The sequence below is a fragment of the Herpailurus yagouaroundi genome, unplaced genomic scaffold (assembly GCF_014898765.1).
Source record: "Herpailurus yagouaroundi ecotype Mexico unplaced genomic scaffold, PumYag 192, whole genome shotgun sequence".
NCBI lineage: Eukaryota > Metazoa > Chordata > Mammalia > Carnivora > Felidae > Herpailurus > Herpailurus yagouaroundi.
In genome coordinates, this window is record NW_024412423.1 from 20,382,934 (window position 1) to 20,401,116 (window position 18,183).

At 51.7% G+C, this 18,183-nt stretch overlaps 1 protein-coding gene across 3 annotated transcripts in view; it reads right to left on the reverse strand.

The window, feature by feature from the left end:
* Positions 1-18,183, reverse strand: part of FSTL4 (follistatin like 4) — a 442,413-nt gene that overhangs the window by 50,927 nt on the left and 373,303 nt on the right. For all 3 annotated transcript variants that reach the window (XM_040444472.1, XM_040444471.1, XM_040444473.1), the window contains exon 7: positions 13,873-14,039. In XM_040444472.1, the coding sequence (XP_040300406.1) occupies positions 13,873-14,039 (167 nt within the window). The remainder of the gene's footprint in view (positions 1-13,872; positions 14,040-18,183) is intronic.

Sequence of the window (18,183 nt, forward strand, 5' to 3'; positions counted from 1 at the left end):
CTTCCATAATAAAAATAAAACACCAGATAGCTGATTTGTCCTGTGTCATAACAGAGTCATAAAGGGTTCATACCTGAGTTGCTTATGAAAAGTTAATGGTTAGTCAGTTCTGGGGCTGACATATTTCTAGTCTAAGCTGTTTGTGTGTCAAAACCTAAGTCTGGAGGAAAATAGATTTTGCTTGGAGGCTTGGTGGCAAGATGGCATCTTGAAAAGAGGGCAGGGAAGTAGGGTGCGCTCCCTACCTTGAGAGCCCCTCAATATCTCACCTGCTTGGGTCTAGGGCAGACTCCATCCCAAAGAACAACACCAGAGCTGTTAGCAGGGGGTCTGGTGCTGGGGACCCCCTGGCACTTTCCTTCTCCTGCTTCCCTGAGCCTTTGTACCCACAGCCCTTCCTCACTGGAAGGCCCTTAAAGCCAGGCTCGGGTTGTGGTGCCCCCTTGATGAGGCTGTGTAGTCAATGGGGACGACAGGTTGCTCAGGCTGAGAAGCGCGCCAAGGCCAAGGTTTTCACAGATCAACCGCAAAGTGATGGATTGGTCATAACACCAGCTCACAGTCTTCAAGACCTAGCTCTGTGCTGGGAAGCTTCATACACATTGCCTTGTATAATCCTCAGAAATAAAACTCCCAAACCAGAAAATGAAACAAGGGGCATCTGGGTGGCTCAGTCAGATAAGCATCCGACTTCGGCTCAGGTCATGATCTCAGGGTTCTTGGACTCGAGCCCTGCGTTGGGCTCTGTGCTGACAGCTCAGAGCCTGGAGCCTGCTTTGGATCCTCTGTCTCTCTCTCTCTCTCTCTGAGCCTCCCCCATTCATGCTCTGTCTCTCTCTGTCTCAAAAATAAATAAATATTAAATTTTTTTTTAATAGAGAATGAAACAAAAGCCCAGTCCCCATAGGGCGAGGAAGCAAGCTCTCCTTCACAAGGTCTGCAGACTCTGATTTTCTCTCACCACCTCCACTGCACCCGGTGGCCCAAGCACCATCTTCTCACCTGGGGGACAGCAGGGACCCCCACTTCTTCCCCTCTGCTCTGTCCTCCACACGGCAGCCAGACCCTCCCCCCTCTCTCCGAGTCACAGCCCTAGAGGGTCTGCAGGGATGGCCTGCCATCCCCACCTTCTTCCACTCCCCCTTGCTCCTTCCACACTGGCACTGTGGCCTCCTGCTCGCACTCCAGGCATCCTGCCCCATCCTCCTGAAGGCGCTCAGTCTGGTTGGCACCCCCTCCTTGAAGTCTGCTCTAATGTTAACTGCTGAGATAGGGTTGAGAGCCCTCCCTGTAACCTTCACCCCCAACCCTCACTTGCCATTTTCTCTCCCTCTCTCTCTCTCTCTCTCTTTCTGGCACTTACTACCACTTAGCATACCATTTGTATGTCTCCCTCCGACTGGGATGTGAGCTCCCCAGGGAGGGCAGGGACTCTGGGGCTGCACGGTGCTCCCTGCTGTGCCCCCAGTGCTTGGCACGGGCCTGGCATCTGTTGGGCCCTCAATAGTGATTCAGCAACTGGATTGCACAAGTTGCTGAGTGAGGCTTTCCTCAGGGACTGTGTTCTGGTTCTCTGGGTTTGCAAACTGGGGCACCCACCTCTTGCCTTCCCATCCACCTGAGTGTTCAGAGACATGGGGTCCAAACGAGGTGGCTGGCAGGAAGGCAGAGAACTGATCCCAAGCATGGGGGATCAGCATGGGGTGGCCTCTGCTTCCCCACCCCATCTCCTTCTCCATGCTGCGTTCCTCAGGCCAGCCACAGAGGCTGGGATTGACCAAAGAGAAGGCTCTACCCAGAGCAGCAGGCAGACACGGAAAAGCCCATGCGTGCCATCTGAGGCTCGGCTGATGACTTCTGGTGAGCCCCTAACGACGTCATTTAACCTCTGTTTTTCCTCATTTCTGCTGGCAGCAGGGGCACAACTCCTGAGCGATCACTCAGGTGCTGAGGGGTGTGCATCAGTTCTTCAAGGGCATGATGGGATGCTGGATACGTTATGGCTCTCCTTCAAGCACCTAAGTCGTTACCAGCCTGTGACTTAGGCCCTGGGGAGAAGCTGACTGGGCAATAAATAAAATAATGTCTCAGGGCTAAAACAATAGGCATCATATAATCATAGAACGAAATGCATATTGTTTTCTGGAACATGAATACTGGCTACTGAAATCAAATTTACCTCATTGGATGCGAAGAAATTACTTTAAAAATTGATTTATAACAAGCTACATAATACTAAACCTGCAATCCTTCCTCTCCTGAATGTTCTTTGAGATGTGTCTGAATGCTGCTATCAATGCTTGATTGCATCTCTGTAATTGTCTTTTTATGGATGGCTTTTTTTGTTGTTGTTGTTCTGAAGCACAAAAATGTATTAGCAAAATCAAGGTTCCTTCCAGAAATAAACAGATGACAGATTAGACCATTCTTTGTACTGATGCACATCTGTCTTTGGGAAAGAGACAATTTTACTAAAAGGCATAGTTTTTGTCTTTTAAAAAGCTATTTTGTAAGTATCTGCCCTTAATAAAGAAAGTAATTAAATGAGACTTAAGTATTAAACAATATTTAAGCAGAGGGTAGATGGGGCAGGTTGTCATAGTGATACATATGACTCAGGTCCAAGTAATATGAAAATGAGCCATCAGTACTGAATATTTAGCGACTAGATGTGAAACACAAGGACTCCAGGGTGATTTCAGAGTTTAGGTTAATGATACTGTCAACGCTACAAGTTAAGACTCACTTTAGAACCATTTATTCAGAGCTTTTCCGACCCTGCCTTTCTCAGTAGCGGAGTCCTTCTCAGGAGCCCTCTGCCCTGGCTCTCTTTGGGGAGGAAAGAGTCAAGGAGAGGATCTTTGTCCCATGCTGGTTCGATTTGGCCCCAGAACCACTCACCCCAGCGTCCCTCCTGCATGAACGTTTCAACACAAAGGACCCAAACACTGAACAATATGCAGCCCCTTGGTGGTGACCAGGCTTCAGACATGTCCATTACCCAGACCAAGCAAGGACCAGATGCATCACAGTGGTCACACAGAAACATCCACGTCAACACACAGTACACATGAGCATGTGCGTGTGCCCTCATGTGCCCTCCCACCCCCATGCCTCTGTAGTTGACTTGACCACCCTGACCCACACTGGGGTCTCCGTGCTGGTCACTTCCTTCCAGACCCTTATAGAACATTCTTGCCACTCCGCACACACCTGCTCAGAGTTCTCTTAAGAAGTCCCTGCAACTTAAAGCAATCCCTAAGTAGCTGCTGAACATCTAGGGTAGGGTGGAGCTGCTATGGACAGTCACGTTCAGTGTGAGCAACCCAAAGTTGGTCAGTTCTCTTGCTTATTCCCAGCTCCAGGCCAGCGAGCCACAGGAGTGAGAGGAATCACCGTGGGGAGAGCTCCTGGCTTCCCCGGGATTGCAGGGAGTACGTGGTCACTGGCTGACTTGGCTTTTATTTTCAAGGTTCCCCCGTGATTGTGACTGCCAAAGCGGAAGCACCTTATCTCTCTGTGTACCACCGTATTGTCCCCAACGTGTGGCTCAGCTGGTGTTTGCTGAACGAATGGAGGTGTGTTAACCACTTGTGCTGGCTCTCAGGGAGCCCTGAGGGGAAGGGTAGTCAAGAAGTAATGTTATCCAGAGAGCGGTCTGGCTTTTGTTCGCCTGGGGGCTTTGGCCACTAGACTGCCTAACAATGTGATTTCTGATGGGGGCTCTGGCCATGCAGTACCAGCTCTGTCTCCCAGGGGCTAGGAGGTAGAGGTCAGCCACGTGAGCAACACGTGGTCAAGCTCTGGACACCAGGCTTGGGTAAGCTTCCCTGGCTGGCGATACCTTGTGCGTGCTGTTACATGGCAACGCTGGGAAAAGGACACGTTCATGACTGCACCGATGGACAATGGAAGTGCCGCGTTTGGACCCTCCTGGATTCTGCCTCATGGGCGGTGTTGGTGGAGGGAGGCTTCCTCTCTTGGCTGATTTTTTTTTTTCTTATAAACCCCAGAAATTCAGAAGTTCAAGACCAAGGTGTTGGCAGATTTGGTGTTTGTTGAGAGCCTGTTTCCTGGTTCTTGGAAGGTTGTTTTTTTCTTTTTTTTTGCTGTAACCACAGATGGTGGGAGGGGTCAGGACTCTCCCTTTTAATAAGGGCACTAATCCCATTCATGAGGGTCTACCTTCACGAACTATTCACCTCCCACAGGTCCCACCACCAAATACCTTACAGTGGGGAGTAGGTGTGAACACATGAATTTTGCTGGGATATAAACATTCAGTCTATGGTACAGACAGATGCTTCCACACAAGAAACGATGAACAAAGGATAAAGGAGTTCAAATTCTGAGAAACAGATATCAGACTTACACCCAACATAACTCTACAAATAGATTAAATATATGAAGCAACATTTTAACACGCAGTCTCTGATCTTTAAGAAAGGAAAACATGAGATGATGTCCACACTGTCTCCAGCTCTCTGTTTGAGGGCATTTTCCAAACCGTAGCACAGACAACCAGCACTCACAGAACGGCAGCAATGGAAAAAGAGGTCAGAACACAGGTCTCTTGAGATACCTAGAATTTGTGAGCTGGGGTAGCAGAGAGGATGGGGCTTTGAAGGGAATTTCTTAGGGGGGCCCCTGAATCACTGGCTGGACACTAACTTATAGATGCTCAGGGTGAGACTCTGCAAAGCCTTGCAGATCTCATATCCTGGGAGTCTGTGAGTGAAGTGGAGATCCCAGAAATGGCACACTGTTGAGAACAGTTGGGGTTTGGACCATCCAGAATGGAGAGACCTTGCTGAACATGCCAGGTATCCCCGTGGCTGATTTTAATCTATGCTTTTCCACTGTAATAAACGACAACTGCGAGTATAATAGCTCTCAGCGAGTTCTGCGAGAACTTCTGGCAAATTATTCAGCCTGCAGGTCGTTTTGTGTACTCCCCAAACTTCTAATTGAGGTCACAGTGAGGGAGGGCTTGTGTGGATTGCTACCTGTCACTTTGCAGTCGGTTCCAAAATTCAATCAGGGGGATCCTGACCCAGTTGTGTGCATGTCGAGCATTTGGCCTGGGGGCAAACCTGATGTCCAAGCGCACATGGGTGTCTAGGCACTTGGAACAGGAAGCTCGTGTCAGAGCCTGTGCTCTGAGTATCCAGTGTGTCCATCCCCAGAGCCCAGACGGCAGACACCTGTTGACTCCAGGACTCCAGGGTATCATGTGGATAAGTGGCGGCTTACGGGACCTTCTGGTGGGTTGCAGGCTTTGGGTCCTCACCTGATCAGCCTGGTGTGCCCGGCTGGGGCAGGAGGGGACTCTGGTGATACACTGTACTGCAGCCACGACCTGCAGTTCCACACTGCCTCGAAACTGCACCTGGGAAACCTGCAACCCTTCAAGGGAGATGCTCCGTCATGAAGCCCCGGTCTGAGAAGGCCTTATCAGCTCCTCTGACCCGAACCACACTCAGAGCCCAGAGAGCCGATCGGCATTCTTGCTGTCCTTGAAACACTCCAGGGAGTATTTGATTAAATTTCCTTCCATGGTTCATTTCAGGGACCAGGAAGGCCTGCAATCAGGAATTTTCTCCGGATACACTGTTTTAAAACCGTATACGGGCATATCTCGTTTTATTGCCCTTCACAGATACTGTGTTTCTTTACCAATTGAAGGTTTGTGGCAACTCTGTGTAGAACAAGTCAATTAGAGCCCTTTTTTTCAATAGTACGCACTCATTTAGTGTCTCTGTGTCACATGTAATTCTTGCAGTCTTTCAAACTTTTTCAATATCATATATGTTATGGTGATCCGGGATCAGTGATTGCCAGTCACTGAAAGCTCAGATGATGGTCTGCATTCTTTCAGCAATAAAGTATTTTTAAATTAAGTATATACTTTTTTTAGACATATGTTATTGCTTACTTAATAGACTATAGTATAGCGTAAACATAACTTTTATGTGTACCGAGACCAAAAAATTCATTTGACTCATTTTACTGTAGTATCTGCTTCATTGGATATTCATTGTCATTGCAGTAGTTGGAGCCAAACTCGCCATATCTGCCTCCAAGGTATGCCTGGAGCAGAGTGTAAACTGGTACAGCTTTTTTGGAGGAAGATTTGGTGAAATCCATCAAACTGAAAACGTGCTCACCCTCAGATATAGTCATTCCACTTCCTTTACTTTTATTTATTTATATTTTATTTATTATTATTATTATTATTTTATATAATTTATTGTCACATTGGTTTCCCTACAACACCCAGTGCTCATGCCAACAGGTGCCCTCAATGCCCATCACCCACTTTCCCCTCTCCCTCACCCCCCATCAACCCTCAGTTTGTTCTCAGTATTTAAGAGTCTCTTATGGTTTGCCTCCTTCCCTCTCTGTAACTTTTTCCCTCACCTTACTCTCGCTCATGGTCTTCTCTTAAGTTTCTCAAGATCCACATATAAGTGAAAACATGGTATCTGTCTTTCTCTGCCTGACTTATTTCACTTAGCATAATACCTCCAGTTCTATCCACGTTGCTGCAAATGGCCGGATTTCATTCTTTGTCATTGCCAAGTAGTATTCCATTGTATATATAAACCACATCTTCTTTATCAGTTCATCGGTTGATGGACATTTAGGATCTTTCCATAATTTGGCTGTTGTTGATAATGCTGCTGTTAAACATTGGGGTGCATGTGCCCCTATAAATCAGCACTTCTGTATCCCTTGGGTAAATTCCTAGCAGTGCTATTGCTGGGTCATAGGGTAGGTCTATTTTTAATTTTTTGAGGAGCCTCCACACTGTTTTTCAGAGTGGCCGCACCAGTTTGCATTCCCACCAGCAGTGCAAGAGGGTAGTCATTCCACTTCTGAGAACTTATCTTACAGACCTACTTACACCATGTGCAAAGAGGTGTGTAAAAGCTGCTTACTGCAGTACTGCTTGCCCTTAACAAAGCCTGCAAACAGTCTGAGCGTGAGCTCCCCTGAGTAGGGCTGGGGAGGAGAGCCCACACAGGGTAGGTGCTCGGGGCTCTGCACCCAGGGTCCAGAAGCTAGATCAGAACCTCCTTGAGCGACACGTACCTTTGACATGGAGCCGTGAGTGGTCACTGAGCACAAGTGAGGCTCTGAAGTCAGTACTGTGAAGGAAGAGAGGTGACCCTGAAGAGGCCACTGAGACGTCAAAGGCCCAGTAGAGGGAATTGGTGGGGCAGAGGCCCCAGCAAGTTGTACAAGCTGGTGTATCCTGGGTCGGGACCCATCTCTTCGGGAGCCCTGGCCAATACTCCCAGTGGCTTGAGCTCACCCAAAGCTCAAAAGAGCCAGATGATCATTTGCAACCGGGGTTTCTGATACAAGCCAGGAAGAATTGGCCAAATCCTTCTAGGGCTTCAAGTATACTGTTTTCCAAGATTTTAAAACAAAATGTACCCAAGCGTTTAATGAGATTATTTTAATGCAGAACCTATAACCACTGTCTTTCGTGTTGCAAACAGCTCTCCATGCTAATCAAACGCCTCTCATCTTTTTACAATGGATTCATGACTGGTTCATATAAAGACAATAAAAATTAAATGAGTCATGAGCTCCTAAATCATTCTCTTTTGGTCTTTTTAATAACTTACTTCCAAAGCAGAGCTGGCTGAGAGCATATGCTTCATTAGAGTTATTTGTTCCTGGTTTTACACCATTTAGGCATGGGAAAAAAAGCGAACCTTTTAACACATCCTTCAAACACTGCCACAAATACTTTCTTCTAATGGGTTTTGTTTTTTTGCTTTTATCACTGTACTCCGCCTACCGACATTTGAAAGCCCCAAATAGCAAGATTCAGTGAAAGAAAAGAGTGGCTCTTTCAAGTCGTTTGAGATATACTGGGTCTGTTATACCACCCCCCCGGGGCCGCCCCCGCTTTTTAAAAAGCTGAATACAAGAGAAACATGTTTGCTCCTCCTGAGAGTCTCCTGGCCAAGTAGTTCCGCGTGCCGCACTCAGAGCCTTCCAGCCCCTGCTCTTGCTGGGGCAGAGCCCAGTGGGCTAATGAAACCCTGCAGTGTCGTCCATGTGGGCTCACATCTAGGATGGACACATGCCGCTGGGGCCCCAGGCACCACAGTGGGTACTGCTGGACAGGAGGCAGGGCCAGCCAGCCCCAGAGGGAGGCCTTGGCAAGGCTGGGTGCTGGGTGTTGCGTCCCCAGAGCAAGGCTGACTGCCGGCCCTGCAAGTGCAGAGCCCTGTGAGTTGCTTCACCCCATTTCCTTCATGGACTTGGGGCGAAGAGTCAATGAGACCATACTTGTGAAAGGGCCGGCATTAAACCTGGGTCTCCCTGGAAACAGGTTAGGACTCCAGCACTGACCCTAGGAAGGATTCAGCAGTGTGACTTTGCCGATGTCATCTTCCTGCTTCTGCTCCCCTCACGGGCAGGTCTCCTGTCCCTCAGTATCATAAGGGACAGGGAGGAAGACAGTTATGAGGGGAGGACAGGTGACAGGTTGAGGCAGGACGTGCAGACTAGCTATGGGGACATTCACTTCATGCTGAGTGGTTTGCTGCACAGTCTGGGCAGAAGGCCGAGGCCTGGAATGGCTTTGCACATTCAGTTCTTGCAGAAAGTGAGTCAGCCTTTCCCTCTCTACCCCCAGAATACCTAGGATGGAGGGTAGGGTGGGGGAGCGAGTGCATGGATATGCCTCTGAGATGGGCCCCCAGAGCCTGGCAGTGAGCCCTGAGGAGACAGGGGCTGGGGGGTGGCTCACTGGGGATGGCCTAGGCTCTGTGGCCCAGGTGCAAAAGCCAGGGTCTAGGTGTGGTCAGGGGTGTCCCTGGCTTCTCTGTGGGATTCCCATGACCCACAGATCCCTGTCGTATCACAGGACTGTATGACCACACGCGCCTCCTTGGTCTCGTCTGTTTGGATAGCTGCCGTGACAGGCATCTCACTGCTTGAGGACAAGCTTCCCCTGTGGGCTCAGGGTACAGCGCCGGACTAAGGGAGTGCCCTTCCCCTATGTGACTATGTGTTACCTGGGCAGAGCAGGGCCACAGGCCAGGGTGGGCTGACCACAGGCTCACACTGGAAGAGCCTGTGGGATGAGGGCTTATCCTCTATCACAGCAGCACGGGCACACTCCTGGACGGCGGCTCGGAGTTCACGCTGGGGCCCAAAGCCAGGACAGGCAGAGCTGCTGTGCCTGGACCCACCACCAAGTCCCTGGTGCTGCTGAGGTGGGGCAGTGGGCCATGGATCCTTGAGGGTTGGGACCCAGGTGGGAGACCACAGGGCCAGGTCTGAAGGCACCGGGACTCACAGCTGCCTTACTACACAAACCAGCGGTTGGCCAGGAAGTAAATTTCAGGTGGTTTTTCGTTAGCTCTAGGGAATATGCGCTTCAATAGAAACTAATGATTTCTCATCTGACAAGCAGGAGGAGGCATAAGCCAGAGGCCCCCTTGCCTGGAGGTGCAGCAGAATTCCTGGTGCTGCTGCCCGTCTTTGGGGACTTTGCGCCCTTGGTCCCTGTGCTGCCCTCTCCTCGGAGGCGGGGTGGTGGGGAGGTTGTTTTGCCGGGTGCAGCTGGGACAGGATCCCTCATGCCCTGGGCTGCAGTGAAGCTGAGGCCTCCTGCAAAGGGGTGGCTCAGGCAGGGCCAGGGGGCGCACCAGGTCCACGCTGACCTTTCCGGCAGCCTTGAGAAGTAGAGGGGACGGCGCTCAGCCGGGAGCCCTGCACAGCCAGGGGTGCCGCTCCCCTAGGGGGGTTACCAAGGAGGAAGACTCCTCCCCGACCCCAGCCAGTGGGCTCCTTTTGTTTCTGGGTCCGATGTATTGGGGGTCCTCCTTGGTTGCCTATGTGGTCTGAGGCCACAAGGGGCTCAGGTCTCCTGCAGGACAGACGTCTGACCATGTCAATACCCGAGTAAAAACCTGTGGTTCCCACAGGCCATGATCCTTTATGTTAATATTCCAAACCTGTCAAGTTCTGGCCCCATCCTGCCACTCTAGACCTCTCCCTTGCTTATCCCTGTCCCCTGAAGCCAGAAATTCTCCTTCCTCGGGCCCCCAGCACTGGCTCCCTCCTCCTAATATAGAACAGGCCATGCTGTGTTGTAATTCTGTGCTTGTGGATACAGCGTCCCCCTGGAGGCTGCGGAGAGTGTCCTTGCTCTACACCCTGGTACAGGGCTTGCGAATCGCCAGCGCTTAGTGAATCCAGGGGATGATGCCCCACGTACGCCATCTGGACGGCCATGCACACATCGGGTGACTCGTGAGTGTTCCTGACAGTGACAGTGCTCACGGGGGAATCCGAGAGGCTCCTTCTCACTTGGCTCCAGGCTAGAGGGGTACATTTACTTTCTGATCAAATATTATTCTGATGCTCGAGGCATCCTTGATGTTTGCAAGTCAGAAAAGTTTAATTACATGTGTCATTAGGATGGCATTCTGTAATAGCTCTGTGACTGAATTCATTAACAGAATTCTTAACAGATAAGACAAGACAAATTAATATTTTGTTGCCCATGAAAGGTTCTCATTAAGAGAGTAGTGAAAAAGTGATTAATATTTTGTTGCCAATCAAGATGTCTCGTACAAATGACAAAGAAAGGAGGCCCACACCCCTCGGTGCTCTCTCCTCTGCCTGCCTTGGGTTTCGCAGGTGCGGTGCTCCGTGCCAGGCGCTAATTACAGCCGGCGATGGCGTTTCATCTCTGGCTGCAGGGGACGGGGGTGGGTGTGGGCATGCCACAGGCTGAGAACTCTAGAACACCTCAATCCCCAATCTTTGTTCCAACGGGGCTGCCCGGCCCCACCCGCCTATCCCAGTGTGTTCTTCCCTGACCAATTCTTGCTTTAAAAATGCCCCGTGAATCCCGATGCCCTGGCTCTATCCATCCCTGGCTTGATTTCCTCGGTGGGCTGCTGTCATCACTGTCCCCAGGTGGGGCTGCCACTTATGAACACTTGCTGTGTGCCGGGCACCGGGCTAGGCACTTCACACATACGTTCAGCCTGAAAATGCCCGTCTCAGGCGGACATTGTCATCCTCGTTTCTCCACAGGCTCAGAGAAGTTCAACAGCTCACCCAGGGCTGCTCCGGATGTACTGGAGGCAAATGTCACTGTGTCCCAGGCTGACGTGGACACCTCAGGGTCGTATCTCCCTGCCTGGGGAGACTCATTGGGCTACCGTGGGCTGACGTCGGGGACTCGGGCTGCAAGGTGCTGAGAATGCTGTTTGGCAGCAGCAGCAGCAGCAATAATAATAACGATGGTAGCAATATCAGTAATAGTAATAACGGTAAGGACAGTGATCATAGTTAGCATGGGATGCTGCATACGAACACATCACATGTGTCTTTTCATCCTCACTATAACCCTATGAGGCAGGAGCTGTTAATTATCGCCATTTAACAGAGGAAGAAACTGAGGCTTTGAGAAGTCAAGTGCCCTTTCCAAGGTCACTCAACTAGTATGTGGTGGAGCTGAGGCTTAAACTGGGGTCCCTTTGACCTTAGTGCCTGTGCTATTCACTAGCAGGGCTTGTGCCTCCCTTCCCTCCTGAGGTGAAGGGAAGTGTGTGTGTGTGTGTGTGTGTGTGTGTGTGTGTGTGTGTGTGTGTGGTGGTGTGGCTGCATGCATCGGGTGGGCATCCTTGTGGGGCTGATGTGCCCTGGACCCTCCCGTGGGGGTTTCTGGGCAGCACAGGGCCTTGCCTGTTTCTGGGCTGCTGACTTGACCACAAGCAGCAAGTGTTTCCAGGGAGGTAATAAGAGGCCATTAATCTCCAGTTGCACCCACAATTAACCCAAATTGCTAACCTCACTGTGAAAAGTAGAAATGCAATTGAGTTGATGCTGGAGGCATGTTCGAGGGAGGGGAAAAACACTCAAAGTAATTTAATTAACCGATGGCAAGTGCATTAAGAGGAGTTCTGCCTCCACCTTTATTTCTGGTGTCTTTAAATAGATCATCACGTAATGCACATGGATGTTCAGACAGACACGGGCAGGCCCGTCCTACTTTGGAATTAATCACCACTGGCCAAACTCAGTTTAAAGCTGATGCCCCACCTTGAGAGATTTTGCACACACAGACCCGTGAACCCCAACCCCCCCCGCCAAATTTTTGTAAACAGGACAGTACCTCTCCTTGCTAAGATCTCAGACAAGACCTGGGCATCTCAGGCTCGGACGACAAAGGACTCTGCCCAATCAGCCTCTGTCTATCAAGCACCCAGCAGGGTGGTGTTGGTAGCACCGCGGGGAAGCTGCAAGGAAATAATCCTGCCCCACACGACAAGAGTGGGAGAAGGGTGTTCCATGCCAGGCTGTGCCCAAGACAGGACCTCCACGGTGACCAGCCCTCTGCCCACCTGCTTCCCTGTGATCTTCAGGGTGCAGCTAAAGGGCCTAGTGAGTAGCAGAGTCCCAACCTAGTTTCAACAGAATTCTAGGCTGGGCTCTCTCCCCACAAAGCAGTCTCAGAGTTGCAAAGAATCTTCATGGTCATGGGGTTTAGCTGTCCTTGTGTGGCTACCAGCATTGCTGACCACGGCCCTGCTTGAGTTTGCATGCCTCTGGTAATGGGGACCTCACTGCTTCCTTGACGGCTCACTCCGTTTCGGGGCCGCTAGGATGGCCGTAATGGTGTTCCATCTCAGCAGTCCAAACTGGTCTCTTTTAGGGGAGCACCCTGGTCCTTTGTGCTTGTTGAGCTCATGGGGTCACATGGCCCAGCCTGGCTCCTGCTGCCTTAGTACCTCCCTCACCACCTCAGCGAAGTTACCCAGAACTCACCACTCAAGACCACAAGGTCTTCCTTCTCTGGGCCAAGCATCCCATTCTGGGCCAGCTCGCCTGTCCTGAGCCTGTCCTGACTGCCCCCTCTTCTGCCTGAAACTTGTATTCCTGTTACTGTAGCTGTCCTGGCAGTGCCCTCCATGGATGACGTCACCGTCTTCTCAATGAACTTCTGGGAAGCCGCCTCACTCCTGGGGCCAAACCTGGGCCCATAAATATACTTGAATTACTCCCTTTGTTCTTCACATCCAATGGAAGGGAGGTGCTGCTAAGGCTGTTTTTCTAAGAGATAGGATTGGTGTAAGAAGTTGCTCAAAGTCATGAGGCTGGTTTGGGGGTGACACCAGGAGCCCGGCCCAGGTGCATGGGCCCTCAGAGTACAGAAGCATCCCTGCAGGTCACGGTAGGCTGTGTGTGCTCAGCTGCTCTCTCTTCTGCTCGCTTCATCAAATCCACACACCCGCATCCAGCCAACGAGGCCCCCAGGGCAGGCCACTCTGGCCTGATGGGGTCCCTGCCCTCCAGCCAACCCAGCCTGGCGGTTCACCTCTGTCCTCCAGAGGGAATCCCCGTTCCCTCTTGCCCCCACCGTCTGCATCCTGCTCAGCTGTGGGGTCTCCAGTCTTCCCTGGCTCTTCCAACCAATTGCCCTCCCCGCACCCTGGCCACATGCTTGCTCTGTGGGCCCGTGGTCCTTCCTCGCGGTGGGCTCCCTCAGGCAGTCTGCACCTCTCCCCTCCCAATCCCACGCCTGCCGCCCGATTTCGCTGCTGCAGCCTGCACCAAGGCCTCCCGCCCTGCCCACCGTGCCTCCCCAGTCAGTAGGCCCCTTTCCTATTGTGGATCTGGCGAGCAGGCTTGCAGTCAACATGCAGTCTATTCTCTGCAGGGTGGGACTTGGATTTTTTTGGTCCCTCTGGCTATCAGACAACAGGCCTGAAAGGCATCAAACATGGGACGTTAAGGAAACCCTCTGGCTGTGCCACTGCCACAGGCAGTTTGCAGGTTACGTCCCTGGGGCAGGTCTGCGTTCAGGGTCGGAGCCTAGCGACTTACATTGATGTCTTCCAAGGCCATGAAGTTGAGGGTAAGCCCATTGCGCTTCCAGACGATGGGTGGTCGCAGGTCTCCGCGGATGGCGCAGGTCAGCACCGTGCTCAGCCCCACGGTCACTGTGGCCACGCTGACCCTATCCTCAGGGGCGAGCGTAAGCTGAACCACCTCTGCAGGGGAAAAGGAGAAAGTCATCAGACGCACAGCCAGTGGGCGGAGTTCTCACTCAAAGGCAAATGGTTACAGGGATTTCCTGCAGGGTAGCGGCCCGGAGGCTTTGCGGCTCCCTGGCAACTGTCTACAATGTGCTAAGTGTACAGATGGACGCTCCTCGTGGGAGAGAGGCCATGACTTCTGTGAAATGTTCAAAGGGCTCTGTGAATCAGAAGAAGTCAGGAGCCATAGCTGGTGCAGGGAAACCATTTGGGCAACGGATTTATGAGCTGAGCTGAGCCGAGAACGTGGGCTGTCACGCAGAGACCAGAGAGCCAGATGTGCCTCGGACACCCTGCTCTGTGCTCCTGGGCCTCATGAAGTCTGGGCCTTGCTTAGTGCAGTCAAGGTCTGCTGGCTGAGCTGACAGGTTTCTCATCCATCTGGGGGCAATTTAAAGGTTGCAGTGTCTGAAGTCTGGGGAACGAACTGGCTGACCTTTGAAGGTTTGTTTCTGTCTGAGGATTCTTTGAACTTGGATTTGGATTTCTGTTCAGCAACCATGCACTGTAGCCTTTAATTTTTCGAAGCGCACTTCAGGCTGTACAAATTATTAATCCGTGCCATTTTATACTTGATAACTGGAATTAAGACTGACCATTCTTTAGGCAAATGGGAAGGGCCTAAAATATTTGCTTGCAATCACAGGCTTTTAGAAATTTTCAGGATTTATGAGAAAATTCATCAGACTCAGGCTGTTCACATACCAAAATGGGATCAGGCTTGGAGGGAGAGTCAGCGACCCACTGACGGGACTGCCTCCTCCCTACTGCTCCCCCAGATCTACAACTCAGGGCACTTGGGGCAGCAGCCGGAGGGGGCATAAGCTGAGGGAGGCAGGCTGGCTGGCTCTGGAGAGCCATCTGTGTTTATTCTGGGATGCCAGCAAAAATGTTGGGGCCCTTTGCCAGGTGTGGAGCAAGGCACAGAGCTGGGAGCTGACTCGGTGGGACCCTTTTGAGCTGTGACCAGGCAGCATGTCTGTGCTAGTGCCCTCTTGCCAATGTGTGTGGGGAGGAGAAGGTGGGGCGGTGGGAGTGAAACCCGGGACAGGTGTGATGTCCTGCAAAGCAGGTGAACCGACAGCAAGTGCAGTCAGGGTAGATCGTGAGTAGCAAAGCCCTTTCCCTGCCACAAGCAAGCAGTGGCCCGGCCCTGAGCCCATGAAGATGAACAAGATATACACTAGGTGCTTAATCAGTGCTTGTTGGATGGATGGATGGATGAAAAATGGAGAAAATGGAGATGGGAAGGAAAGGAGTCAACAGGCCAGCGGAGAGGGGGCACCCATGCACAGGAAAAATGTGACTCCCAGGGAAGGAGCCGCACGGGGAAAGATAAGCACCAAGTGATTGATGTAGAGGCAACCGGCATAATATTTTACAAACATTAAAGTGATGCATTTCAAGTCCCCTCTTAAATCACGTCCTGTTTGCTGCCCTCCCACCTCGGAGTCATGAGGCTCATTGCTCAGGGCAGGAGAGAGAAGGCACTCGTACTCTAGAGCAAGACCCAGGCTCTGGAGATTCAGAGGGGACAGAGAGAGGGAGAGAGAGGGAAGACTTGCTACACTGGTTTGACTCTTTCTGCGCTGTGCTGGCCCTCAGGACTCAGAACCCAGAGTTGCCCTGAGTGTAGAAGGAGGTACCTCTCCTCATCTCGTGACCCACGAAGCTCCCTGGCCACGAGGCTCTGTGGAAACAGGAAGGGGTATGGAACGTCTCCTCCTTGTCCCAGGGCATTGTGAGAATAGGGAGCTGGTGAGAAGGGTGTGCCTGTTGGCATGTAGGTGAGGGGGCTCTGGAAGGGGGCTAAAGCCTCCTCCTTTCTACCCCCCGCCTCGGGGTGAGCACAACACCCTGGCACAGAGCCAGAGCCCGGTTTATCTGCCAAAGCCCCTTTGGCTCTCTAGTGGTGTGGAGAGGTCCAAAGGTTCCTGGCCACATGCTGGCTGGGCCATAAGGAGCTGTGTACCTCTGTGCCTGAAGATTGTGCTGGACTGCCAGACTGAGGCCCTAAGGAAATGTCCCTGGAACCTCCAAGGGTGCGTAGTGCCAGTGGGGCTGCTGGAGGCCAAGTTCTGGGCGAACATCAGACCCCAGACCATGAGGAGAACCTGGGCTGACCTCAGCCAAGAGAACCTGAGACAGGGCAATTGGGAGTCTGCATGGGGGACCGAAGGTGGCCTAGGACAGCGGCATGTTTCTGTCCACAGTCAGAAGTCAGCTTGGGGTTCAGAAGCAGCTAAGGATGCCGGCTGGGGACTGGAGGCCGGAGGCATTTTTCTTAGAGCATTACTTTATGTGGACTGTTAGAATGGCCCGCTCAGACTAAGCTTTACGACACATTGAACATTCAGTTCTATTTCCTGCCCAACGGCGGTGGGTGGGGCTTGCGAACAAGCTGGGTATGTTACCAAAGGAACCTACAGCTTCTCTGTATGTTGGAATGCTAGTCAAATTACAAGGGAAAGACGAACTGGGCACTCAGGCATCATCCCCTGGAGGAAGCAGGGCCACCCTGGGCTTCAGGGCTCCTCTTCTCCAGGTGTGGTTCCCCTACCATCGGCATCACATCTGGGGTGCAAATGAGAGAAACGCAGATTCCTGCCCCTCCACCCCAGGCTGACAAGACTCTCTGTTGGCAGGTGGGCATTCTGGTTTTAGCAAGCACCCCTGGGTGTCCGTGGTACCCTGAGGCCTGACAACTGCTGCCTTAAAAGATGGGGGGACTGTCTGGGTGGATGGAAAGGGAGAGTCTGGAGGGGGGAGGATGGGGAGGTGAGGTATTCTGGTTGGCTGGGTTCTCATTTGGAATGTAAGACCTATGTGCAATGTAGGATCCTCCGCGTGGCCCCAAAGTCATAGTTTTTTTTTTTTTTAAGTTTATTTATTTGTTTTGAGAGAGACAGAGACGGCACAAGGGAGGGACAGAGAGACAGGGAGAGAGAGAATCCCAAGTGGGCCTCATGTTGACAGGCAGAGCTCGACGTGGGGCTCGAACCCACAAAACCGTGAGATCATGATCTGAGCCGAAACCAAGAGTTGGACGCTTAACTGACTGAGCCACCCACACACCCGCAAAAAGTCATAGACGTCAAACAGTTTAGCACAGGGCTAAAACCAAACAAACAAAAAGCAAAACCCCAAGTGGGACAGCTGCTGGGATGATTGGTTCCGGCATCCTTCCGGAGTGATTTCGCTGATCACTTGTGTGTGTGAAGATGTGCACTTTGTGTAGGAAAGGCTCATGCAAAATTAGAATGCGTGAGTACTGACAGAACCATCATAATTCTGCTCCTGTCAGCTACACAAATATTAACCAAACAGCAAATATTTGGATCACTTAAAGTTTAATTAAATGAATGTTTTATTGGATTTAATTCATGTCAATATTCCCTGACTGGTTTAAAAATTCTGAAAAGATTTATTGCAACCGAAGCTCTCCTTCTGCCCTTACTCCCAATTATTTACTGTTCAACACACCCTCCCCGGGCAGGCCCCACGCCCCTGCTAAGCAACCTCCCATGGTCGTTTCCCAGGGGGAAAAATGAGGCATCAATCACGGGCTGGGGCTCGAGTGAGCAGAGCAGATTCTGGACTGTGGCTCTGGACATCTGGCCTTCAGGCCTGGCTCTGCTGGTGACATGCCAAGTAGCGTTGGGCAGGTCCCTTCCTGTCAGTCAGACTCGGATCAGACATCACTAAAATGAGGGCTGGGGCTGGGAGGGTTCTGTGGACCCATCTTGCTTTGAGGTCTGGGGCGCTGAGTACATTGTTCTAAGTGGACGTCCCCCTTCTGTTCTGTCAGGCGCTGTCCGGCTGTGTCTTCCTTGCCCCCCAGGGCCATCTGCCTCTGCTCTTGGCCTATGTGCCTGCAGGGGTACAAGTGACACGAACGGTTGCCAAGCCCAAAGCGGCTTCCCTCAGGATGCCACCTGAATCCTTGCCTTCCTCTCCACCCCAGGTGCCAACAGCCTCCTGTGTGCTCACCCCTCCAGATCTTCCCTGTTCTCATGAGCACAAGGTAGGTCATAGCGCTGCTCAAAAGCCGCCCACAGCCTCCACCACCACAGAAGTCAGAACAGTCCCTGACCCGCCC